At 40.0% G+C, this 26591-nt stretch overlaps 1 protein-coding gene across 5 annotated transcripts in view; it reads right to left on the minus strand.

The window, feature by feature from the left end:
* Positions 1-26591, minus strand: part of KIF2A (kinesin family member 2A) — an 89295-nt gene that overhangs the window by 51506 nt on the left and 11198 nt on the right. For 3 of the 5 annotated variants that reach the window (XM_030567028.1, XM_030567027.1, XM_030567030.1), the window contains exons 2-8: positions 10779-10873; positions 9978-10097; positions 9390-9444; positions 5407-5529; positions 4716-4816; positions 2874-2969; positions 1866-1920 (exon numbers count right to left, since the gene is read on the minus strand). In XM_030567028.1, coding sequence (XP_030422888.1) covers positions 1866-1920; positions 2874-2969; positions 4716-4816; positions 5407-5529; positions 9390-9444; positions 9978-10097; positions 10779-10873 — 645 coding nt within the window. The remainder of the gene's footprint in view (positions 1-1865; positions 1921-2873; positions 2970-4715; positions 4817-5406; positions 5530-9389; positions 9445-9977; positions 10098-10778; positions 10874-26591) is intronic. The other 2 variants (XM_030567029.1, XM_030567031.1) reach the window with 1 other exon arrangement.

Consider the following 26591-nt stretch of genomic DNA (forward strand, 5'->3'; position numbering starts at 1 on the left):
TACCATACACAAGTTTCTCCAAGTCTTTTTTCTTCTCCAGTTAGAAAACTGGGGCAGTTGAAAATATTGTTCCTTATAAACCTCCACAAAAAAAAAGTGTGCATGTTTTTCAGAATGTTATTTAATGTATTATGTGTGTACCTTTTGTGGGGGGGAGGGGAAGGGGGGTGCTCTGGTTCTTCCACAATGAATCTTTTTAGCTCCTTCTGCAGATGTAAAACTTCAATCTTATATCCCATTTCCAATCAGCTGCTCATCTCCCTAGCATCCTGCACAGAATCATTTTCTTCACTGATGTCAACCACCAATACAGACGACTGGAACAGAACCAGACCCAGTTCTGCACCACAAAAGACCCATAAGTCATGACTCATGACAACAGGCTGCCAATTTGCTGTTTCCTCTCTAATTAGCTTTGTCCAATTACTTATCACCTACAGCATTCTCCCCAAATGTATTAGATTCCTATGTCATATTTTAATAAAAGATGAACTACAATACTAAAATGAAAATTTAATTTCTACCAGATTCATGTGCTGAATGTCTCTAACCAACTAGGCTGTGGGGAGCAGTTTTAAATAACCTGATTTTGTGACTGTTTTATTGATCTGAAAACAATCAAGGAATCATGAAAGAAGAAACATGGAAGAAAGGCAAGAGAGAAGAGCTCTCACTATGTATAAATAACAATGTACCTTTCTCTCCCACCCCTTCTCCAAAATTCTCCTGTCACTTCCTGTCTTGTTGAAGATACTTGAAGGTAAAGTGTCATTCTGGAACACAATTCCAAAAGACTCATTGCAACCATTTGGTATTTTGAGGTTATGAAAATTATGCTCTGAAATCTTCAGCCAACCAAGATATCCCTGAAAATTTTAACAAGAGGGGAAAAAACTTTTTTCAAAAAGTAAGTTAATTTATTTCAGTGATGACTGAACTCCAGTCAGTAGCATGTAGTAAAGGAGAAACTGGCAACTATATGAATACAGGACTATTAGTGTGGTCTCTCTGCCAGGTAGTTCTCAAATATTCTTTGTATCAGATAGAATTCTACAAGAGATTTGTTGGAATATTATTCCCATGCCTTCCACTGCACCAGTGGGGAATCATTTTGACCACACCACGAACCATTATCTTGTCTGTTAAAATCCTGTACACAACTGTCCTCATTTAATGTCTTGACATAATACCACTTTCTACTCTAAAAAGCCTATGAAATATTTCAATCAATCTGTTCTCATCATCTTGGCTAACTATGATATTTCTGTTCCAGAAAGGATGTATTACTAAACCCGCCACACATTTCAGTAGGACTGTGCTATGTATATATAATTATAGTTTAAAGGCCAGTCATTTTGATTTTTAAACTTTAGGTTATAAATATACATATTTTCTATTATACAAATGAATATACTGAGGAAGAACTTTCATTAGGTTGTTACATGATAAGTTAATTAATTACTGATCACTTAAAAGAAAATCTGAGTGAATTAGAGAAAAAGGACTTTGTGGTCAAGGCACTGGAATAGGATTCAAGATATTACACTACAATTCCCAGCTCAACCAAAGACTTCCTATGTGACCTTGTTCAAGTCACTTTATCTCTCAGTGCCTCAGTTTCCTATCTGCAAAATGATAATATTACTATTACTTTTCTACCACCTTTTGCCCATTTTGTCTATTTAGATTATAAACTCTTTGATGCAGGAACTCTCTCTCACTACATGTATGCACAGTGCCTAATTCAATGGGGCCCTAATTCTGGTTGGTGCCTCTAAGTGATTCCATAATACAAATACGATCAAACACCACCAGAAGCTGCTGCTTAGTGAGACTAATACCAGCTAAACATTAAATGGTCATACCTTTTTTATTGAGCGGCCTTTTTCGTACACAAACACATATCCTGTGTTCATCAATCTACCAAAACACAAAAAAACATCTTTCATGAATTAAGTACTAATTTTAATGGAGTGTGTTTTAAAAGTTTGATCACTATACCAGTTATTCTGAAGGTAGTAAACCTGAACTTTCAAAAAGTGAAATGTGCAATATCCAACAACCCATGGGCACAACTCTGTATTCGCTGCTATGAGCACTGAAGACCAGATCCTGCAGGGTGCAGAGCACATCCTGTAAGGTGTTGTGTAACCCCTGCTCATACTGGGGCAAATACTCAGCTAGTGTGAATTCTCACAGCACCACTGATTTCAATAAATCTATGACATTTTACACCAGCTCAGGATCTGCCCCATTAAGATGGGAGATAGTCTCAGTACCTTTCAAGATAAGGCCTAAATCTACACATTTAGAATTGGGTTTTCAAAAGAACCTAAGGGAGTTAGACTCTTAGACTCCTTTGAAGATTCTGTCCTATAAATGTACATTGGTAGAGTTCTAATACTGTAGTGCTAGCACACATTTTAGTGACATAAAATTTAGTAATTCCTTTCAATGCAAATAGCATTAAACAAGTTAAAAGTTATAGAATTATAATCCTAGGGTACAAAAATTACTTTTAGGTGTTTAATCACTCTGGCCCAGATTTTTAAAAGGTATTAGACCCTGCAGCGCTCAACACTGCAATGTCCAAGTCATTTTCAAAAGCAACTAAAGCACTTAATGGCCTAAATCTCACTGAATGTAAATGAGACTCAGGAGCCTAAGTCAGTTTTGAAAATGGGACTTAGACACCGCAATGCTCAATACTGCAATGCCTAAATACTTTTTAAATATCTGGGCCTCACTGCTTCACAAGTACATCAATATCTTTAAAAAAAATTAAAGTGTGGTAAAATGATATAAATGGCTAAAAAAAAAAAGCTGTGAAGAAAATCCTTCCCTTTTAAAAACAATTTCTGAGGTAAACTTACAGGATCAGTTGTTGTCAATGGTCTATAATCCAAACTTCCCCTGAAATCTCTTATCATACACATAATTTCATAATTTGGGTTTGTAGCATCAACATCCTATGGGGGGAAAAAAAAAAGTTAAAGTTTTCATTAATATGACACTTGAAAATACTTTCCAAATATAATTATAGAAAAGCTACAGAAACAAGAATAGAAGTATACGATGTTTGCTGAAGTCTTAACTTTCTTCAAAAGACATGTTTTGCAAAAAAGTTAAACCACATATTTTTCCACACATCATTAGTTTTGACCATGTGACTATATTACTCATCAAGAAACAAGCTGGATTTCTACGGCAAAAACAAAACCAAAAAAAATACAAGCATTCTGTTCAATTTTAAAATAAACTTTTGATTTATAGGCAACTCAAAACATCCTTGATAATGATTCAATATAATAAAAGTTGAAAGGGGGTGGGAGGGACCTCTTGCCCTTTCCCCAAACCTTCTTCATTAAAATAATACTGCCTAAAGTAATAAAATAATTAATGATAAAGAAGAAGAAGAAGAAGAAGAAGAAGATAGGTCATTTACAAAATCACCACCCACTTAGAGAAACTGAAAAATTATCCTACATAAATCTACATAAAATGTGTTACCTTCATGCCTGCTTCTTTTTAAGATTCAGAAAGTTACACTGTTCATCACAAAAAATGTCTTGGCCTTAGTACTGTTCTGAAAACTTAGCACTTGGGGTTCAAGAACTGAAAAAAGCTTTGATCAGAGTAGTACTCCAATACTGTTGTATTTTAAAAAAGAAACATTTGAAAACAAACACCACACTTGCATAGTCACATAGATCAGCAGAGTAACTCCCATATACAGAAGTTTAGAAATGCTAGACACAAAAAAGGCTTTTTGGAATCAATAAAATAATTTCAGATTTAATTCAAGATTTAATGTAGGCAGAATCTCATAAAAGAAATACTTCAAAAAAAAACAGGATACTAAGTATTATTTGTTCTCATAGAAAGAAACAGTATCTTTCGAATTCATTTAAATGGATGAAAAAGTAGAGAAAAAAATTCCACATATATCCTTTTAGGTAAGCTTAGGCCCATCATAAAGCCATGAAATCAAGTTGCTTGAATCATTTACTTTCTGGTGATACTTATGTCCTTAGCAGATTGCTAGTATCTCCTTAGAGACTAAAACATACATATAGTAATGCCAACATGATTACTGGTCTTTCTAAATCTTTTACTCTCCAGTGATAAAGTCATTAAGTTTAAAATATTTCTCTTACAGGATTAGCAACTTCACATTTTAACAGAAAGTTCTAACAACTTGCCACCATATTGCTTGTATGTTACAAAATTAAAATGTCTGTAGAGGTATTTAAAAAACATCCTTCAAACCTCAAGCTCTCAAATATGCCACTCACACCCCACTGAAGATAAGAAAAGAGTAATTTGTCACAAATGTTATGCCATATTTTGAGGCAAAGGATCTTAATATTTTTGTCCATATGTTTTTCTTAGGCAACAGTTATCACTGAGATTGCATTTGTAGGTATTTATAGCCAGACCAGCAAATGCAAAACTTAAAAAAATAAATGTATGTGAAACGAAAGAATCAGATAAAATGATAAAAGGTGAGTTACCATAACAACACAACCATGCACCCTAAATGACTATGAAACTTGAAGACTAATCATTCAGTTTTGCACATACAAAGAAAACATTTAGTTTCAAGCTAGTCGTATTTTATATAAACACCATAGATCACAATAGCTTAGCATAGATCTTCTCGCCACAGGCTTTCTGCGATGTGTAGAATTCAGCTCTGAACTACCAGTACAAACCTGAGCTCTTTTTTCTCTAAGTTCCTGCTGCTGTAGCCTTCTTTTCTCACGTTTCTCTTGCAATTTTTCAACCTCTTTCACACAATTAGATTTTCTACGTGCTTAAAGAAAAAGATACATTTTTTGAATATTCAGTTGTCACATGGAATGTCACAAGTTTTCAATTATGTTATTTTAAACAATAATTATAATTTATTTAAATCTTTACACTGATTAGCTCCTCAAACAGCTCAATACTAGCAAAGCATAACTACTGCAACTGTATTAGCCTCTGAATTTAAAAAACAAACAAACACAAAAACAAAAAAAACTATTCATGGGAATTAGACAAGAAATAACCAAATAAAAATATAACAGACAATGGCCCTCAAAAACATACTAACTGATTTATGTGATTGCTTGGTTTGAACTAAAAAAGACTGGACAATTTAAAATAATTTTAAAATGTTTTTTTAAATGAACAGTCAAGGTTTAAAAAAATTGAAGGAAAAACATTTAAAACCTAATTACCAACAGAGCAATGACAGAACTCAACCTTTTGTTTCCCACAGTAATCTGAAAATGCTTCTTATGGAGACCTACGGACAACTGTGTGTTTAGACCATTCAACAATTATGGATTACATAGATGTCCAAGAGAGTGTACATGTAATGCCTAAAATGAATGAATCCTTGATACGTGGTTTACATACAAGGGGGTCCAAATTCCTTTTTTGCAGCTTGAACTGGAGATATATCTGAAACACTACCATTCTGTTGTGTAGAGGAAGACTGATCAGGAAGTTGAGTAGGCCGTGCACGTGCAGAACCAACCGCTGCAGAAGAAAAAACAAAAAATGGTCTAAAACTAATCTTGAAAAATTTGTTAAATTTTCATGTCATTTAATAGACATTTCCCATATTACTGTCAGATTCTGAAATATTTTATGATTGAAAACACCACAAAAAGGTCTTTTAGTGACATCTAAGTAAACAAATAGTTTACTAGAAAAAATTAAAGGTATGTTTTAAATTAAGACACACTATACAGTGAATTACTAATCCTAATGTTATAATTAAGGCTACGATTTAGTCATGGGTATTTTTAGTAAAAGTCAAACAAAACTTCTTTTACTAGAAATACCTCTGACTAAACCTTAAGGGGGTCGGTGCTTGGGGAGGGGGAGTGTCTGGAGGGCTGCTGCAGAGGAGGAGCCAGCTGCTTGGGTAGCCCTGGGGTCAGCTGCAGTAGCCCCCGCAGAAGTGACAGAATCCATTACTTTCACAACCTCTGTGACAAACACAGAGCTCTAGTTATAATCAACATAAACTAACAACTCAGGCCTCAATCCCACAAACATTTAAGCAAGCATTCAACTTAAGGTAAGCAGAACTACTCACGAGTGAAGTTAACCATATATTTGTGATTGCAGTACTGGGACCTAAAATTTTGAGTTATTTATTTGCACCGTGGTTACAGCTAAAGCATTGAACCAAGACAAGGGTCCCATAGAGCACCTAGAACAAACACATAATACATAGTCTCTGCCTTAGAGAGCTTGCAATATTTGGGGGTGGGGCGGAGTGTAGGGCAGAAAAGAAAGAAGGAACAGGATACAATAATCAAAGCAGAGCAGACTGAATGCTTATAAATACAGCCCATTCTTATTTTGGCAGCTAAGGGCAGAAGACATACAAAGGTTAAGTGTCGAGGACACCATAAAAATATGTGCATTTTTCACATATTCGTGTGGCCTGATTTTCAGAGGTGCTAAGCAATCTCATCTTCCCACTTAAGTCAATGGGAGTGAAAGGTGTTTAATGTTTTACATATGTATGAAATGATTTTTTTCAGAGATGTTAAACTGTACCTATAACAGATGCTTAAAACTATCCCTTTTCAGTTGGCCAGGTTCCTGTAAGCATCACAGAAATAGTGGGTTATGAGAAGGGATTTGAAGGAGGAGAGGGTAAAGATTTGAGCTGCAATTTCAACAGGACAGTCCATGCAAGAAAGGCAACATGAAATTAGAGCATGAAGACAACTGTGGGAGCAGTGAACACATGGATGGACAAACAAACATTCCCTTGGTATATTTGAGGGGAAAATATGATAGGACATCAGAGTTCCAATTCATCAGCAGATGGGATCTACTTTACACTATCGATCAACTTATTGAACAAAGGCTTAACTGAATGACCAAAAAAGGAAAAAGGTGTAGGATAAGAAGTGCAGCTCCCATCACAGTGAATGAGAGTTACACAGCTCTCCTGCACCAAGCTGAAGTTACTACTGTACAAAGGCACATAGACAACACTGGCAATATCAACATTTGCAGAGCTAGATTTATAAATTGTTCAAAAATAAAAAGTGAATTAATATCATGAAAGGAAGGACACCATTTATGTAATTACATGTTTTAAATTTAGGCCAATCAAATGAATGTAAAACAAGAATTCTTCCCCTCTCTCCGCCAATACACACTGAAATTTTCTTTTCCCACTTTTATCCAATGGAAGTCTCTGTCTGGAGGGAGAAGGGACAGAGTGAGTGGTCCCAATTGCCCATCAGAATATTCTGGAAGCTTATGATGCAGGTTCCCTGATCCCACAAATAGGAATATGCAGAGACCACTCAAAGATTTTTAAGTTAAATCATTTAACAAAATTGTTTTAATGTGACATAGTGGTAATGCTGACAAATCAGGTAAGCATTGTCATTAAACGTTAAATAATTTTAACACCGTGGAGAGAACAACAACACCCTTAGCTAGATGATGCATGTTTATTTTGGTATTTTTAGGGATTTTATGCATCACATTATTATTTATCTAATAAATGCATATGTTTTTAAAAACACTCTCTTTTGTCATATTTCATGCTGTGTCAACCCGTTCATGCTGGACAGAGGTGCTGGTAGATGCCCTAAGCTAGCGAGCCTGGCCCTATTCCTCTCCAGGTTGAGTATTTGCCCCCTTTGCTTACGTGAGTCCGGAAAGTCTTGGCACAAAACCCAGTAACACACAGAGGGGTATTCCAACTATTTATATAAAAGAATGTCAGGCAAGGGAATGGGTACAGACCAACAGGCTGGAATATGTCTGGGAAACTTAAGGGAATTCAGCAACAGCACAATCCTTCCCCCACCTCCAAAGGTGCCCAAAACCTTCACTAACTTCACCCCCTACCCCCCCAGAGGCCTCTAATCCTACCAGTGGTGCACACAGAACTGAGATGTGACAGCCTGGTAAGGTATCGGTTCTATGTCTGCTCAGACTGGGCCTCCAGCCTGGTGAGGTACAATGCTCCCTGGGAGCCTTCACCTTCTCCCAGGATGCACACAAACCTAAGTGTTCACAACCCGCCCCAGCTCTCACATACTTGCCCTGCATGTGGCACAGTCCTAGCTTTCACAGAGGCTGCCCGCAGTACTACAGCCAAAATTGCCCCTCACCTCCCTGGCTCATTCCAGCCAACCTGGAATCCTCCAGCTTCCTGCCCCTCTAGGCCATTGAGCCTCCAGGACTTGGCTGCTCACACTTGGGCACCATCTTCTGGCTTTTTACAATACATTCCTTTGTGCTTTTGATTGTTGATCAATCCAGTATTTAAGTAGTCTCTAAAGTAGTGATACTCAAATCTCAGTGATTCAGGAGCCAAATTAGCGATCAGTATTACTCAAAAGATCCACAGTAATGTGAATTCATTGTTTCATTTACTATTTTATATAAAAATAAAATAGAAAATTAACCAATTGTAGTTGATAAAATAATAATACTTGGTCAGGTTTTTCTCACATACACACGTTAATATTGGTTAATAACATAGTAAAAGCATCCTGACTGATTAATAACTTAGATTGGTTAATAATTAAAATCACACATTTTAATATGTGCTGGAAAAAGCTGCAGGAGACACATTAAAGAGACACTCTGCTGCTCCCAAACCTCAGTCTGTGTATCACTGCTCTAAAGGCATGTCTACACAGGGACATGGGGGCAAGTTCAGCTAAATTAACTGAAGACATGAATCTGAAGTGCATTAAAGTCCTGTGTTGATGCTCATAATTAAGAGGTAAAGTGACATGAGTTCACTTTAGCTTAATTCACTCTTAACTTTCCTGAGTGTCCTGTAGACATGCTTTTACAGACTATTTAAACACTGAATTGAGGAACAAACAAAAGTAGTATCAAAAGCACAAAGGAATGTCTGAAATGGTGAAATATGACAAGAGGCTGTTTTAAAGAATATATTTATTAGATACATAAAATAAGTGATGCATAAAATATAGACATGCACTAAATCTCTTATACTGAACTTAAGCCATCTCTACACTCTAGGGACTATAGCACCACAGCTATGGTACCATAGCTAAGCCAGCATAACCCCAAGCATAGATGCAACTTACAGAGACGGATGTTGTTCCCACTGCATAGGAACACCATCTCCCCAAGTGGCGGTAACTAGGTCGATAGAAGTTTTAAGTATAAACCAGGCCTTTTATATAAAACTGATTACATACTAACTTTTTAAAAATACATCATAATAGTTCCAGTAATTATTCCCTCTGCCCATTAAATTTAACATGGCCAAGTAATAAACCAGAGAAAACATAGGATACTAGAGAACTTTAAGTGTCAGTTAAGCAAGTCACTTTCTTGCTTTATGGAATGGAAAGATGCAACTGATCGTTTACCTCTGTTGTCTCTGGCAGGAGTTTCATTCTTAATAGGAGCCACAGTCCGTCGATTCTATAAAGAGAGAAATCTCTATAATCTGTTCACTTTACCACCGCTTTTGTAAATTGTAGCCCAATCTCTGCTTACTTTCAGTGAACAGAAGTAATCACAGATATCAGCATGAGCAGTATTGAGGAGGTGGTGCTGCACAGTCCCTCCCAGCAGCACGTATGACGAAGAGGATACAGAATGCGAGCTAAATGCATCATTTAATAACCTCCACAACCTTCTCTAAGACAAAAAGGTCCAAATATACAAACATTTCACAATAAAACAGGACAAACTATATTTAACAAGTTTAAAGTTGGTTCCAAGCTAAGAAATACACTCTGTCTCCCTTTGTAAAATCATTAAGATTAATTGCGGATTTCTTCTTTTTCCAGTTCTGCCCTTCAGAAATCTCTTAAGTTTTTTCATGATAAGGATTTCTAAAATATTCCTGAATTAGCACATAAGAGAAAATTAAACTTAAAATTCTTAAATATTACAGGTAAAATACTAATATGAATGAGACGATAGTAATTTTCATTGAATATATCACCAACCTTCACAATTTTGTTTACTTTGGCTGAAGGAGTGGGAGGTGGTGGAGTCTCTGGGCTGGGTTCAATATCTTCATCAGGCGCAAGATCTGGGTTAAGTGAGAATATACTCTCCAAGTCAATCTGTTAACAAGGAAAAAAAATAAACATGCACACTTGTGAGTCTTTTTACATTTACACACAGACAAACAGATGCCTTCAGTGATTTTAGTCCATCATTTGTTTAGCTTTGTAAACTGAGATACTTCGTGTATCCTCAGCTAAAGTAAATATTTGAACAATTTTGGTCCTCAGGTTGCCTGAAAACTATATAAAGAAAAGAAAATAAAGCATCAATAGTTTGGTCCTATTATATTGCAAAAAGGAGTTTTCCTATTCCCAGCTCTGACACGGGCCTGCTAGAGGACCTTAGGCAAGTCACTTCCCTCTCTGTCTCAGTGTACCGTCTGTAAAATGGGGATAATGAGACTGACAGGCGGTGTAAAGAACATTGAGATCTATAATGAAAAGTGCTACATAAGAACTCGATATTATTATAGAAACATATACTCAGGAAATAAAATACAGCACCACAGAAACCGAAGTCATTTGTTCTATGATGCACATTAAACAATATCTGGAATCATGGAATCATAATTTAATTTAATTAAAAAACACGTTTTCCAGTAGTTTTACTGTATGAACTATTCAGGTTCAAGATAAAATATACAGGGTTTTAAGAAAAGAGCATTAAAATAGTCTTTATTCTAGAAAAATTGAAAGAAAAAGAAAAAAGAAAAAGACGTTCTAAAATATTTAGTGTACCTCTTTGCCTTTAGTGTCTCCATTTTCAATCCATTCAACAGTAACGCTTTCATTATCTTCATTGAGAGATGTTACCATAGCTTGATGTATTCGACCTAGAAGGGAGACATTAGCACTCATTTATTAGCAACTCTGGAATTTTCCCTGAAATTATTTTAGTCCCAATTTGCACTCCGAAGTTTTGCATCTGATCTAGTAACTTCCCTCACAAAAAAAGATATGTAAGCAAAAGGAAGTAGTTCCAATTTCCCCTAAACTCTTCCAAACAAAATGAATGTAGACCGTTTATTTTATATCTATCATGGTAGTGCATAGAAGCTTCACTATGCATATTTTTATATAAAAATAAACAATCTCTGCCTCCAAAAGCTCACAGTGTAAACAGACAACACATCGAGACCAAGGCTGAGCCCACAAAACTAGCTCCTGACAACACATCAGTATGCACAGAATCACAGGAGTTAAAAAAGAAAAATGTGACTGCTAATTATGCAGGAGAGAACAGGAGAAGTGCAATCTGGCAAACTTTCTTGGTTTAGAGGGGTTTCATTAGCAGGTCCAGTTTTGTGATCCTTTCACTGAAAGGACATTACCTGGGTGTACTGTATAAACATATTTCTGAGAGCTTTTTTGCAGTCTTCTATTGAGTTCCTGAGATAGGCTCAGAGCCCCTTGACCAGTTTTTCTGATGCCCTTGGTTGACAGGAAATGGATAAGCTAGTCATCCAACTAAAATGGAGAGGATTTCATCATTAGCACCGCCATCATATCAGAAATATCCAAGTGCAAGCAACATGAATTGGTCATTGTTGGAGAAACAGAGGTTTGAGGATATGACTTTGCAAACAGCATGCAAATCTTCATGAAGTATATTGAGACAAACATTTTATATGGAGACAAGGACTGAAGAATTTTCATCACAAAAATTGGTCAGCTGAGCTTGTAAGGCCATACACTCAGCTTAATGGCATTTGTCTCTCTGTAATCAGATAACTTTGAATGTTGCATCATATGAATTCCAAAATTTCAGGGGCTGTTTAGACATCAATTGCCAGAACCCTATTGATTTTGGGGAAAACTGCAAGAGGAAAAATGAGGCCCCACCATCTCTTTAGTACAGCCACAGCTTCAAGCACCTCTGCAATTGCCTGCAGATCAAACTGGGTAATGGCACCCATAATGCCTTCCAGCATGACAATATCCCATCTCATCTCCATGCATTCTCCCAATATAGTTGAACGTGTTCAAACCCTGAATAACTTTTCTCCCAGAGAAACAACAATGGTGGGGGTAGAAGAGAGGGCTGTGCACACAGAGCGCATGGCAGGGGGGGAAATGGGGAGCACACAGAACCCCTATCAGGGGGGAGATTGAAGGACCATTGTATGGATGTGAAGGTAGGGAAGACAGAGAGCATTTGGCAGGGGGGAAAAAAGAGAATAGGGAGCACACAGAGACCCTACCATGGGAAGAGAATGCAGGAGAGAAGAATGGCAGGCACATAGAACATCTGGTAAGGGATACTAGGGGATCCTGCTGTGGGAGCAAGGGGTACACTGAGCCCCTATCATGTGGGGGAAAGGGTGAAATAGATGACTGACACAGAGCCCCTGACATGGAGGGAATAGGAGGGAAGGAAGGAAAAAGAAATGGGTTTGCACAGAGCCACTGGCATGAGGGAGAGATGGCGGACCCTGGTATATGAGGAGGGAGAATAGGAGGTACACAGAAGCTCTGGCAGAAGAAATTGTAGGGAGTCTCTCAAATAGAGGGGTAATGAAGGAATGCACAAAGCCCCTGGTGGGTGCAATGGCTAGAGATCCATTTCTTCCAGACACTGCCTCCCACCCCTCTATTTCTGAGAGAAGTCAATGGAAGGTGTGGTAAATGGTAGAATAGACCCAGCCAAGCCTTATAAAACACATCCTCCAAGGGAGACTAAAGACAAAAATTCAGCACATAGGATCTTCCATGTTCGATCCACACACGAAAGCTTTTTCAGAGTAATTTGAGTTTTTATGGCAAAAACTCCCTTGCATCCACACACAGTTCTTTTTTCAATTTATTTGGTGTCCTCTCCTGCTTTAATTCATCTTTCTGGAAGCAACATAAGTTTGTTCCCAAATGAGTTATGCCAGTAAAAGGTTTGTGTGGATACATTCCCATTTCAGATTGATAACACCACTTTAGGCAGTTGTCTTACTGCCAACCAATACCACGTTGATTTATACATGGACGAACCTGTCTGTTTACCTGTGTGCCTCCATTGCTCAAAGGGTCATCTTGACTAGCTATCACCTCCCTGTTTAAATGCTGGCACACATGTAGGTGCACTCATTTGCAATTACAGTTTATAACAAGTACACAATCCCACAGTCCATCATGGTAGTCAAGCACTGTGCTTCCGTGTGGTCCAATCCAGAAATCCAGGACTCCCTTGCCCTCAGGGGGACAAGAGCACATCCAGTCCCATCTTTATGGGAGCCATCAGAGTGTGACAATCTATGGGCAGCTATGGAGCAAGTGCAGAAGAAGGGGCACTCCCGGGACGTGGCCCAATGCAACACCCAAGCTAAGGAGCTCCAGCAGAAGTATGAAAATACAAGGGACAAAAACAAGCACTATGGTAACTCTTCCAGCAACGTGCATAGTATGAGGGGCTGGACTGACTTTTGTGAGGAAGACCACCACAGAATCCTGCTGTGCAGGGACAGTTTCAAAGGCACCCAGCTGACCACAGACCCTGGCAAGAAAGATATCCCCAAACAGCCACAATCTCTTCAGCACACCTAACTCCAAGCCAGACACTTAGGCAGAGACAGCACTGAAGATGACCCCTGAGAGCCAGGCAGCAACTCAGCCTAACTATCCTGCAGAGGAGACCTCAACCATAAGCATTATGTGCTGTATTATAATAAACTGTCTGAATACTGACTGCATAGAGGGATTTAAACAACTTGGTTCCTGATATCACCTGGGAGTTGCTGAGTTGAGAGGATGAGAGTGGACACAGCCCTTTTTCCACCTGCTCTCCATCCCACCCACACTTCCAAATGGCATCAGCTCTAGAAGCTCAGAAGGGTTTCTTTCCCTGTATTTCAAATCCCACAACTATGGAATAAGTGTACCACTCCTCACTTCCTCTCCCTCCTGGCCAATAGCAGGTCTCTCTACCCACATCCCCTGCTCAAGATGGTGGCACCCTATGGGCTAAAAAATACCAAATGCATTGTATGGCAGGCATGTTTATTGTCACAGCAGATAGAAAGAGAAAAGGCAACAGAAAAAATAATTTGGATGACATTCTGATCAGTGCAAAGAGCTTTTAGCTACCTTTACCTTTACATTTACAACATGCACTGGATTATAAGGAAAATGCCCATATGCACTGAGCATATAAGGCATTGGTGCTACACCACTTACGGAAGCCCATAGTGATTTTCAGTCAGATCCTCAGGATCGTTAAGCCCTTTGCAGCAAAATGGGTTCCGAACACTCATTGAAGTCTACCTCTTTTATAGTGCACTTTGTGCTGATCGGTAGGTGTTCTACAACAGAATTCAAGGCAAAGGCAATGCTCTATTTTGTCACACCCATTGCAAGGCAACGACTCTTGCGGCTGCCGATATAGGTGGCATTTCCCTTCCACTCCTGCACCAGCTGAGGGGTACCATCCTCATAAACAACAGCACTCCCCATCTTCCCAGTTTTCCCACTGCCTTTTTTAATATAATCTTCTCCATCTCTTGGGGACACCTCACAGTGTAACATCCTGCAGTGTAAAGACAGCCTACAGATGTAATATGCAGTTACTAAACTGCCTCTTGGGACACGCACACACCTCCAGCTCCATATACCCAGCATTAGTACAGGGGACTTGTGCAGGGGGGAAATAAGTTGGAAATAAGTTACCATCTTCAAGCGCATCCAGAATTGGAAGAGCAGAGGGGAAAGGAATTCTGAAATTGACGGGGTAGTGATATTCTGTCACTGTTAGCAGGGAGACTAGTATAGAACAGTTACTACTTGCATTGTTTCTCTGTTCTGTTAGCATCTGATATGCTGCAGCCCACACAGGGGCATTATCAGTTGCTCAACACCCAGCAAACCTGTGAGGGAAAAGAAAGGACAGCAAAAAGTCCTTCCTTGATTTCATCACAAAATCCGAACAGAGACTGAGTAAGACAGTGAAGCAAAGATTTCATGCTCCAGGACAAAAATGAAAGGACAGGGATAAATCTATGAAACACAAGGACAGAGAAGAGGACATCCAGGAAAAAATATCAGACATACGGCAGAAATAAATCAACTTACTAGAAAACACTGTTATACTTTGCATAACATGGCTAGGTTGGGGTGCTGTACATGAGCAGTCTGCCGAGAACACAATACTGAGACACTCCTTTCACTTCCCCAACTACAAGGACAGGCCTTTCCCATGCCATTCGACCTGCACAAGACAAAAACTACAAGCCTGTACATTTTTACACATTGTGCCTCCTCTGCCCCAAAGATGAGTGCACTCAGCACTTTAGGCACGTCTGCCCCATTTCCACTGGTTTAAACTTTGCACTGTGTTCTCTTTATTGTTAAATCAATTAAAAACAAATCAGGGTTGGGGGCGGGACTGGTTTGAATTAAAAAAAAGCTTTGCTGACTAATTTCATTGAGGTACAATTCCCCGTAATAACATCCATTCCTAGTAAAACAGCCATATAAATCATGTAAGTTTCCTTCCCTGACTCTGCAGATACAATGCTGGTCCCCTGACTAGTTGGGAAAAATTGTAGAGGCACCCAGTCTGGCTGTTGAGAAAGCCCTGGAGGTCTCTCCACCTGTGCTTCCCAACCCTCAGTGAGGCTCTCTCCCTTGCTCTCACAGATGTTGTGCAAAATACAGAGAGCAGTTATAACATGAGACAGATATTTATCAGAAGTAGCCAGCCTCGTTATGAGACACCTCCCGCTTCCCTTCAGTCTACTAAATGCATACTCCATTGTCATTCTGCAGCTATTCGGTGTATAGTTAAACAGCTACTTTCTTCTATCCGTGTGTCCACTAAAAGGCTTCATAAGCCAAGGAAGGAGAGTTTGATAAGTGAGGTCTCCCAGGATGACTGAAGGAATCACACTATTAATCGTCCACAGTAGTACTGAGAGAAGAAGTACAATTTTTCATTGCCTAATCCTGGTGTGATCCCAGGATCATGGAACTCTTCAGACTACCCCATTTTAATATCTCAACCAACCATGGTGATCAACTAGATCTTGCATCATCACAGAGAAATACCTTTTTCTGTTCATGGACTCTGAAACTTACTTTCTGAGGACAGAGGGGGTTGCAAACTAAAGGGCATGTGCGGCCCAATTATCTGGATACAATTCAGGAACCCCAACCGTACAAATCTATCAATTCCCTGTGCACTGTGCACTTTCTTAATACTAGCACAAATCTCCATGACAGCAGACCTCACAGTTGATCTGTCATCAATGAACTGGCTAGCTACTGAATGACAACAATTGGGGGAGGGCAAGCTTCCAGATGGCCATGGCCACACACTTCTCTATACTGAGGGGAATTCTCATGTTGGTGTTCTGCCACCCTAGTGTGTCCTCTATGCAGATATCTAGGAAAGCAGCCTTCTGTACCCTGAAGTTCTGCAGCTGCTGCTGGTCATCCCAGCTCTGAAGCACTATTTTGTCCCATCAATGTTGGTTGGCCGAGCCTAGAAGCAGCACTCCACCAAGTAAAGCCATTCCAGGAAAAGATCATGCAAAAGTTAAATGCTCAGTTTCATCCTCCTCCTCCAGTAGTATTCACATGGCTTCAGGGAGACTATACTTGTAGTTGTTTCCCAACCAATGGAGCCAGACTGTCATAGAATTATAGAATATTAGGGCCGGAAGAGACCTCAGGAGGTCATTTAGTCCAATCCCCTGTTCAAAGCAGGATCAACACCAACTAAATCATCCCAGCCAGGCCTTAAAAACCTCTAAGGATGGAGATTCCACCGCCTACTTAGGTAACCCATTCCAGTGCTTCCTAATATCCAACCTAGACCTCTCCCAATACAACTTGAAATCATTGCTCCTTGTTCTGTCATCTGTCACCACTGAGAATAACCTAGCTCCATCCTCTTTGGAACCCTCCCTTCAGGTAGCTGAAGGCTGCTATCAAATCCCCCTTCACTTGTCTCTTTTCCAGACTAAATAACCCCAATTCCCTCTGCCTCTCCTTGTAAGTCATGTGTCCCAGCCCCCTAATCATTTTCATTGCCCTCCACTGGACTCTCTTCAATTTCTCAACATCCTCTCTGTAGTGGGGGGGACCAAAACTGGATGTAATACTCCAGGTGTGGCCTCACCAGTGCCAAATAGAGGGGAATAATCACTTCTCTCGATCTGCTGGCAATGATCCTACTAATACAACCCAATATGCCGCGGGCCTTCTTGGCAACAAGGGTACACTGTTGACTCATACCCACTGTAATCCCCAGGTCCTTTTCTGAAGAACCACTGCTTAGTCAGTCGGTCCCCAGTCTGTAGCGGTGCATGGGATTCTTCCATCCTAAGTACAGGACTCTGCACCTGTCCTTGTTGTACCTCATCAGATTTCTTTTGGCCCAATCCTCCAATTTGTCTAGGTCACTGTGGACGCTATCCCTACCCTCCAGTATATCTACCTCTCCCATTCATCCCATCATCCAGATCATTAACAAAGATATTGAACAAAACTGGCCCCAGGACTGACCCCTTGGGCACTCTGCTTGATACCGACTGCCCACTAGACATTGAGCTGTTGATCACTACCCATTGAGCCTGACAACCTAGTCAGCTTTCTATCTACCTTATAGTCCATTCATCCGATCTTGATGGCAAGAATATTGTGAGAGACTGTATCAAAAGCTTTGCTAACGTCAAGATATATCACATCCACCGCTTTCCCCATATCCACAGAGCCAGTTTTCTCATCATAGAAGGCAATCAGGTTGGTCAGGCATGACTTGCCCTTGGTGAATCCATGTTGACTGTTCCTGGTCACTTTCCTCTCCTCTCCTCCAAGTGCTTCAAAATGGATTCCTTGAGGGCCTGCTCCATGATTTTGTCGGGGACTGAAGCGAGGTTGACCGGTCTTTAGTTCCCCGGGTTCTCTTTCTTCCCTTTTTTAAAATGTAGGCACTATGTTTGCTTTTTTCCAATAGTCTGGGACCTCCCCCAATCGCCCTGATCAGCATCTCTGGAGCATACTGTTTGTATTAATGGTTGCCAAGATTGTGGCACTCAGCACATGTTGCCTTACAGGAGTTTAAAAATGGTACTGAATCACTAAAACTGGATAAATTGTGAGATATCGGGAAAGGACCACCTTGATCTCAACTCCCAGAATTCTAGTAGGTTCAGATGAGTATTCAGTACAATAGGCTAAGTAAGCACATATGTGCAGCTAATTAAATGTTGTCACACATGGAATAGACTACAACAATTATTTAACATTACGTAACAGTACACAGTTTCGACTAAGTAGTGCACAGGTGTAGCTCCACTGAATCATCACAAGAAAGCTGCAAACATGCTGTGCATTATCTACTTAAACAGGAACTGGGCCAAGACATTGTGGCTAGTACTTCTGGGCAGGGATTGTGCTGCTTTATGATATGTTTGTACAGTGGCTACCAAAAAATTACTACGCAACATTAAATATTCAGTATGAAAATGCTATGAGTTCTTTAATGACCAGATAGTCAACCAATTTCTTCTACAGCACACTTTTCCCCTTGAATGTCTTCCATCCAAGACACAGACCAACCTGTTTAGTTTGGATGTGACTGTCAGATCTAAAAGTACAACTGCACGCTTTAATCCCCCATTAAAAAAAACTAAGCAACTGTCTAATTCAATCTACTTTATCTGATTTTTCCCATCCCTAGATATTGTGCATTTACATTCTTCTATCCCACTTTTTTTTTTTTTTTAAACATCGGATATCTTGCCCTCCTGGCTCCCTTAACTTTAATCTCTTCCACATCCTTGCTTCTGCATCGCTCTCCATTCCACCTTTTTATGGCTGTTGGATTTCCTTCCATTTCCCAGCACACGTAGAGCCAATCAATGTTGTTTCTTAAGTTGTTCAGATGCGATTAGATAGTGACACAAGGTCTCCCTCTACACACTAGGCTCAATTCACCTCTGTATCCATGGGGATTACTGTTTGCAACCTCTTGCACTGCTTCTGCAGATGCACCTAAGAGGAGATTCCAGGAGGTCAGGAAGTGGTATCACTGTCACCCTCTGCCAGCCCAGGTCAGCTCTGCTCTCCAGCTAGGATTCTATAGGAACCATATTAGCACAGGCTGCAAGGAAGATATGCTCCCAGGAACTCTGGCCATGTCCTTCTTTGACCACAATTGTCCAATTTGTGGGCAGTGCCTAACAGACTTTCTCCCCCTCCTTTCTCCTCAGCACAGCCTGCACCTTGCACTGGACATTCAGATTGTGTATACGTAAGGCCACAGCCTGTTTCACCAGTAGAATCCAAGTAAACTGGGACCACTGACTGTGCTTCTTCAATGCTATCACAAATGGCAAGGGCCCCAAGCTTAAGCCTAAATCTGGATAGGCCATGACCAGGCCTTTTGACATGGGAAAGTTTTACCAATTATATTGATATACAAGCACAGAGTATGTGAGAGGGGACAATTCACTATAACCCAAGGTGTGAATTCAAACAGGCATAGTTAAAGCCAGGGGTAGGCAACCTATGGCACGTATGCCAAAGGTGGCAAGTGAGCTGATTTTCAGTGGCACTTACGCTGCCGGGTCCTGGCCACCGGTCCGGGGAGCTCTGCATTTTAATTTTAAATGAAGCTTCTTAAACATTTTTAAAACCTTATGTACTTTACATACAACAATAGTTTAGTTATATATTATAGACTTATAGAAAGAGCCCTTCTAAAAATGTTAAAATGTATTACTGGCACGCAAAACTTTAAATTAGAGTGAATAAATGAAGACTCAGCACAGCACTTCTGAAAGGTTGCCAACCCCTGGTTAAAGCAGTATAACTCCCCTGTGAAGACACATTTATTGTAGTAAGAGTTTGCCTTGTTTGTTTGTTTGCATTACACCTCTTCACAAATGTACAAGCTACACTAAAAAAGGTTACCCTTATAAAGGGATAGGAATGTCCACACAGGATTTAAACTGGTATGACTATATCAATTTAAATTCACATCTTGAGTTATATACTGCAGATTTTTTTCCGGAGTAGACAAGGTCTAAAATTCATACATAGCCTTCCTTGCCTACCGTAAGTCTCTCACCCTTTGGTAAGCTGATTGCTGCCTGTAACAGAGACAGGTGCCTCCTGAGCACCCCCTCATGACCAAACGTCATTCACTGCTGCCTTGCTACAATTTCTCCCCTCTGCAAGGCCCCTGAACTCACAGACAGGTAATTAAAATATCCTCCTCCTCGGGTCCCATTTGTTGAGTCCTTATAAACTGGTCCTCCAGACTTCAACCCCCGTTCATTGACTCTCCCCCTTTCGGCAGGAAGTCCCCAGCCCTTCCTCCCAGAGCAAAGTCCCAATTCAAAGTCTCTCAGGCTTTACGTCAGTACTAGTCTCTAGCAAAAAGTCTTCTGCTCACTATCACAGTTTCCTCAGTCTCAGGATCTTCCCTGTAAGAGCTTTTTACACACTCCACAGCTTCTCAGTTTTCCCCCTTCACTGCAGCCTCCTGCTGCTCTTTATAGGGTAATCACCCTGATCTCCTCCACGAGTAGTTCATTCTGTAATCAGGGTTGGTTAGTCCCATGCATTAAGGGATGAGCCACCCTGTTACACCCCATGACAGAGACCTCACTATAGTAGCAGACCATCACACCTATGTTCCTATAAATAATTTCCCAGGACTATTTGCAGGAGCAGAACTACCTGTAGAAAAAAAATAGAGACAACACAATCCTAATCTATTTCACTTGTTCTGGCAAGCACCTCTAGGTAAAGTCTGGTGTGAGACAACAGGTACAGTTCTCCACTAGATTTTCATACACAGTTAATGACCTTTAAAAATTTGAACTCTTGCAAAAAGATTCTCTTTCAAAACTGGTTTAACAAGTTATCTGTTTTCCTGGTAAAGTGAGTAATATCTGTTTTTGTTTGTAAAGGTGTTATCTCTCTTGTCGTACAAGGAGTGTTTGGGGGGTTAATTTGCAAGGCTCAATCAGCCATTCTTTACAAATTCTTAAAACTTTTTACCAGTGTTTTAAAATTGGAAAAGAAAATTTATTGAGATTACATTTCCTATAGTCTATGGGGTACTATTTAATGTTAAGTCCATTTGCCAGTCTAGAGTTAGGAGACAACTCAGAAATGAAAAGTTTGTTACTTAATTAACTAGTGAGACATTATAGGATTATCTTTGTTCACTGGCTGATATTTTAGAACTGCTATCTCTTCCATCGGAACGGAATAAAGGTAATATTCTACAGAACTGTGTAACAAAGTGGCCTATTCCTTTAAGGTCCCGAAGGCCTGGATTCAATCAGCCCAACTTGTGCTATTATTAACTGCCCCTCAACCTAAGGTGGCTGAACTAACTGGGGTCAGGTGACAGACAAACACCTGGGCCTCATAAAAGGTGTGCGAAAATGCCACTTGGAGAAAGAGCAACAGGGAGCAAGTTGGGCTCCTTTGGAAGGCCCTGAAGTACTGTCTAGAATGACTTCAGCAAAATAGCCTGGGAGTCCATGCTCTATCCTAGAGCGAGGAAGACTGAAAGGCAACCTATAGGGGACAAGACTGTGAGCGGACTCCAGAGAAGCAGCCTGGGAATCAAGCTCTATCCTAGAGCACAGACACAAACTGAGCCTGGAGCGTGGGTTGAAGAGGAGCCCAATGGGGCAGAACCACCATTTATTTGGACTTTAATTACACTAGAGGGTGACTGAACTCAGAGTGACCCAGACAGAGGACTGAGACATGGAAATCCTTGGGAGAGACAAAATATGCTACTGAGGGGAAACTGAGGTAGGCAATGCCTGAAATGCCACATTTGACCACAACAGGGGGATACTAGAGGGAAGGCAGGTCCTATGACAACTCATCTTTAATAAGAAATCATATTTTGTAAGTCTTGAAGGAAAAGCAGTCCTCAAAACTCAAGCAGTGGGCCATCCAGGAAGGCATTATTAAACTAGGAGTCTATTCCACATTAGGTCATCCAAATGCCAGAAGTTTTATCTTTGTCAAAGTAAATTAAAGAAGATCAAAGCAGCCTAGTCCTGGAATGGAGAAGACTGAATTTTCTCACAAACAGAATCCAGCAGACCATAATAAAAGATGACAATACTCGTTCCAACTCCATGCCAATCATGATCTGCTTTGTGGCAAAAAAATTAAACACTAGGATTCAATAAATAACACTACCAAAACCAAAAAAGTTATCTCTAGCTTCAAGGTGTAACATTAAAATAGGTACTACTTAAAATTTATGTTTTACAACAAAAAACTGGCAGAAAGTTTTATATCTTTACAATCGCCTCTTGCTCTCTGCAAACACTATTCCATTATATTTTTCTAGTACACAGCTGAATACAGCAGCTGTGAGACTAGGAAATGCCAGTAACCAAGTAGGCTGGCCTAAACCTTGTCTCGCATATAAAGTGAGATTCAATTTCAAACGCTGAAGCACAATAGCCAAATGAATCTGCAGAGAGTTGTTGAAAGGCATCAGTCCTTGATTCATAGTCCATTTTCTGGAGTCAGAGTATTTTAAAATCTCAAATATAAGAATTTTTATTAAAATGCATTTGATAGGGTAAAGATAGAAAAAATAATTAGATAAAGAATAATTTTCTACAACATAGACATCTCCAAAAAGGTGGCGGGGGGAGGAGAAATGCAGCAGCTGTTCCTGATGCTCTAGGATTTCAAACTCAATGTTTCTTCAATTTCTGTTTCCTATAATCACAGGATTGTGATTCACATTACAGCACAACAGCTCCCCAAGAAGTCACACTGCTACAGATATCAGTCTAACTGAGAAGAATGCCTGTATTATCCATGTAAGAAAACTTGTGTTGCACAGCGTAAGGGATACCTGTGTTACTTCCCACAAACTGGAGTACTTATTACTCCTTTTATAGCTACACATTGTACATGTCATGTGAATTTAAAATTACTAAAATACAGTTAGCTTAGCTTTTAGCCACATTCTTCCAACACACATACCCTGTGCATTACTGACACCCTAGCTGTAAAAATGAAGAAAGTCAGTCATACGCCCTCATTTCCCAGAGACAGTATGGAAAGCCTGAAGGCAAGTGAGCAGGTAAGGCAAGTGCAAACATTCAGAGAAATTTCTTAGAGACTGGGTAACAGTGCAGGAGAAAGTTTAGGAATAAGTAGAAATTGCAAAAACCCTTTGGCCAAATTAAACATCTCAACTAACTCCTAAATTCAGTCAGTATGTGCACTAAATTGTACACAGTTTTATTTAATCCACATCTGCATTGGATGTTTTTTACCCAAGGAACGCCCTGAACCTGCTCTAACTCTGGAGGAAATGACCCCATACGGGACCAACACTTTAGAATCTTCCTAACAGATTTCAGTGTATTATGCAAGCTACTCATCAGCTGGAGCCAGCAATGATAGGGCAAAAAAATGTCGAAATGGTTTGTTAAGGATAATTACATTATGCTAAGGCATTTTCCCCACAGGAGAACTGCACACACCCTATGATGCTTCTAGATTGGCTCCAATGCTTTCCTTCCTGCTAGAGTTTTTATACAGAGTAATGGGAGGATTAGAGAGCAAATGTGATGTTTAGTTGTGTATCGCCAGACCTGGAATCTTTGTGGGAATTGGAATTAACTTGTTCTATTAGTTTTGCATTTGTTACTTGGGGCTGTGTGGTTGTTTCAGAGATATTCCTAGGGCTTCTCCACAGCACAGTGATTTAAGTCAGGATTTCAAATTGCACGCAGAAAAATACAAAGTGTCCCTTGTAGATCATTATAACTTCTGTTTTGGGGGAAAAGCTGCACTCTTTTTTTCTGGCTTAAGCTTGCTGGGACAGTGAGAAGTAACTTAAAATTAGTATGTGACCTCAAAATCAGCTAACTGTTTGTAATGGTTCCAGGTTAAGATGGCATGAAAATGGGAATAGTTAGAGGCAATTTTCATGAAAGAAAACAAAGAACTTTAATGTAATATATCTGACCTTATCTCTTAAAGAATGTGGGAGATGTTACTCTAGTTCAGACCAGTGGTCTTTGACAGTGGTCAGCACTAGATGCTTCACAGGAAGTTGCAAGAAAACCTAAAGCAGATGTTTACCTATTCTAGGTATCTATACAAGTACCTACACAGGCCTCATCGCTGGAATCTCCATGTGCCTCCCATTCCTTAAAAGATGACAGGGTCTAATTGTGGAATAGTTTGTCAATTGGCAAGAGGTATCCTCACTTCAGTCAGTCAGTCAATAATCAGTCAATTATAACAAGATAATGCTCATGTTAAACATATCTGGCCATGTTATAATCCTCTGAAAATTTTCATTTCCACAGTAAAAGTGCAATTGTACATTGAAAAAATTCTCCTGAAAAATACTCTGGAAATAGTATATTAAAAATTATGTTAAAAGACAAAATACTGAGGTTATAAAATCAAGCCCAAAGTTAGGAAGTACCAGAATTATAGTCGCCCATGCAACCTTAACTCTGCCCCCATATGCACATTACGATATAGACTCTAATTAAAATGACGACATTGTTTTCTTCCACAGAACCTCAGCCTCATTCAGCGTGTAGGATAGATAATGCTCAGTGAATTAATCAGTTTTACATAGAGGGGAAGGCTGTTGCATATGAAACACTACCTCATTCGCTACTTAAATTGGAAAGTGTGTTGCTAATAAGGCATAGGTCTGCAGGAAGAGAAAAAATGGGTCTTGTGGTTAAAGCACTTAAATATATAGCAAAAGAACTGGGACCTATCCTTGGCTCTGCCACAGATTTCTTATGCAATTCTGGGCAAAAAACATTTAAGACCAAAATTTTCCACAGATGGCCTCCACTGTGTTTCTATATTTTGGCATCCAATCTGACACTCCTGGAGCCCAATCTTCTTTAAGTGCTCAGCAGTCACACTAAGTTAAAGTCACTGAGAATTATGAATCTTCAGCAACTCTGAAAAGTCAGACCCTAAGTGTCACCCAATCACCGAAACATTCAGTAGAGACACTTGCAAATTCTGGCCTTAAATCTGGACCTCAGTTCCCCCACCTGTAAAACGATTTTGCCTCCCTACCTCACATGGGTGTTGTAAATATGAAGTGGTTAATGTCTGTGGGGTGCATGGACAACACATGATGAGGAGGATAATAAATATTCAACAGCTGTCTCAACCACTGAGCACCATCTATGCTGTGCACTCAATGAGAGATGAGTCCTGTAGGGATAAAGGGCAGTCTCTAATTACATTATATGCAATCACAATGCATATATTACTTTCCTCCATGTGAAAGATTACATAGGCAATCCTCAATTCTGACATTTCCTAACTTGCCCCATGCAGTTTATTCCACAGACAAGAACTGAGGCACCAAAACAGGCATCAAGCTCTGGAACACCAGCATAACAAGACATATGCTGAACTACTTTAAGTAATAATGCTGCTGGAGCACCAAGACAGGCACTGAAGCATCAACACAAGAGCCACAGGTGCCAAAATGGAGGCTGAGCACCAAGCACACACTGGTACAGAGGCACCGGTAACACCCAAAAACAGTCACTGAAGTGCCAAGGTGAACGCCAAAGTATAAAACTGCCATAGCTGGAGAGCTAAAGCTCAAGAGAAAGGACTAAGCTCCACTCCATTTCTTACACTCATGCTACACTTCAGCTGAGGCAGTAGATAAGAAGCATAGCCCAATCTTGGGAGTACAGTCATACTAGATTCAAGCTTGCTATGTTGGTGCTCCTCCCCCATAAGGATTACCTGGAACTGTAGTCTATTTCTGCTATAAATATGTTTTGTTTGAAACGTGGGAAGACTTAAAAGTGTAAGAAAAGCAATCACTGTTCTGCTGACTTTTCATTTTACAAGTATATCTATAAATTTTCCTGGTAAATACAGAACATAAGTTTGCATAGTTTCCTCTTTTACAGAGGCTTTTTGGTTACACACCCCTTTGATGCATATCTGAGTTTTTAGTTTTCATTTTCTTTTCTTTGAAAACCCTGAGAGATTTTCCTGCTTCAGATTCCCAGACTCCTCTGAGAATCTTTTCTTCCATTTATTCATTTTAAAACAGATCCAATTGCCACCTATCCAGTGACTTCAAATGACACTTCCACAAGTTTATCATTTTGACACAACAGATTTGAGTAGAAATCTGGATCTTCCATTTTAGCTACTAGAACAAGGGTCGGCAACCTCTGGCACACGGCTCACCAAGGTAAGCACCCTGGCGGGCTGGGCCGGTTTGTTTACCTGCTGCGTCTGCAGGTTTGGCCAATCACGGCTCCAACTGACCGATGTTCGCTGCACCAGGCCAATGGGGTCTGTGGGAAGCGGCGCGGGCCGATGGTGTGCTGGCCACAAAGAACTAAGGAGAATTTTCTGCGTGACATTATGATGCACTCTGCCATCGAGAAACGAGAACTTAAAGAGTGGCGGGACAGCAAAAAGAGGGACCGAAAGAACGCGGCACGCCAGAACGAAGTCATGGAGCAGGTCTTAAACATTATGGAGCGCCAAGAGGACATGCTCCAGGCAATACTAACACTGCAAACCAAGCAGCTCTGA

This window comes from Gopherus evgoodei, chromosome 6 (assembly GCF_007399415.2).
Source record: "Gopherus evgoodei ecotype Sinaloan lineage chromosome 6, rGopEvg1_v1.p, whole genome shotgun sequence".
Taxonomy (NCBI): Eukaryota; Metazoa; Chordata; order Testudines; family Testudinidae; genus Gopherus; species Gopherus evgoodei.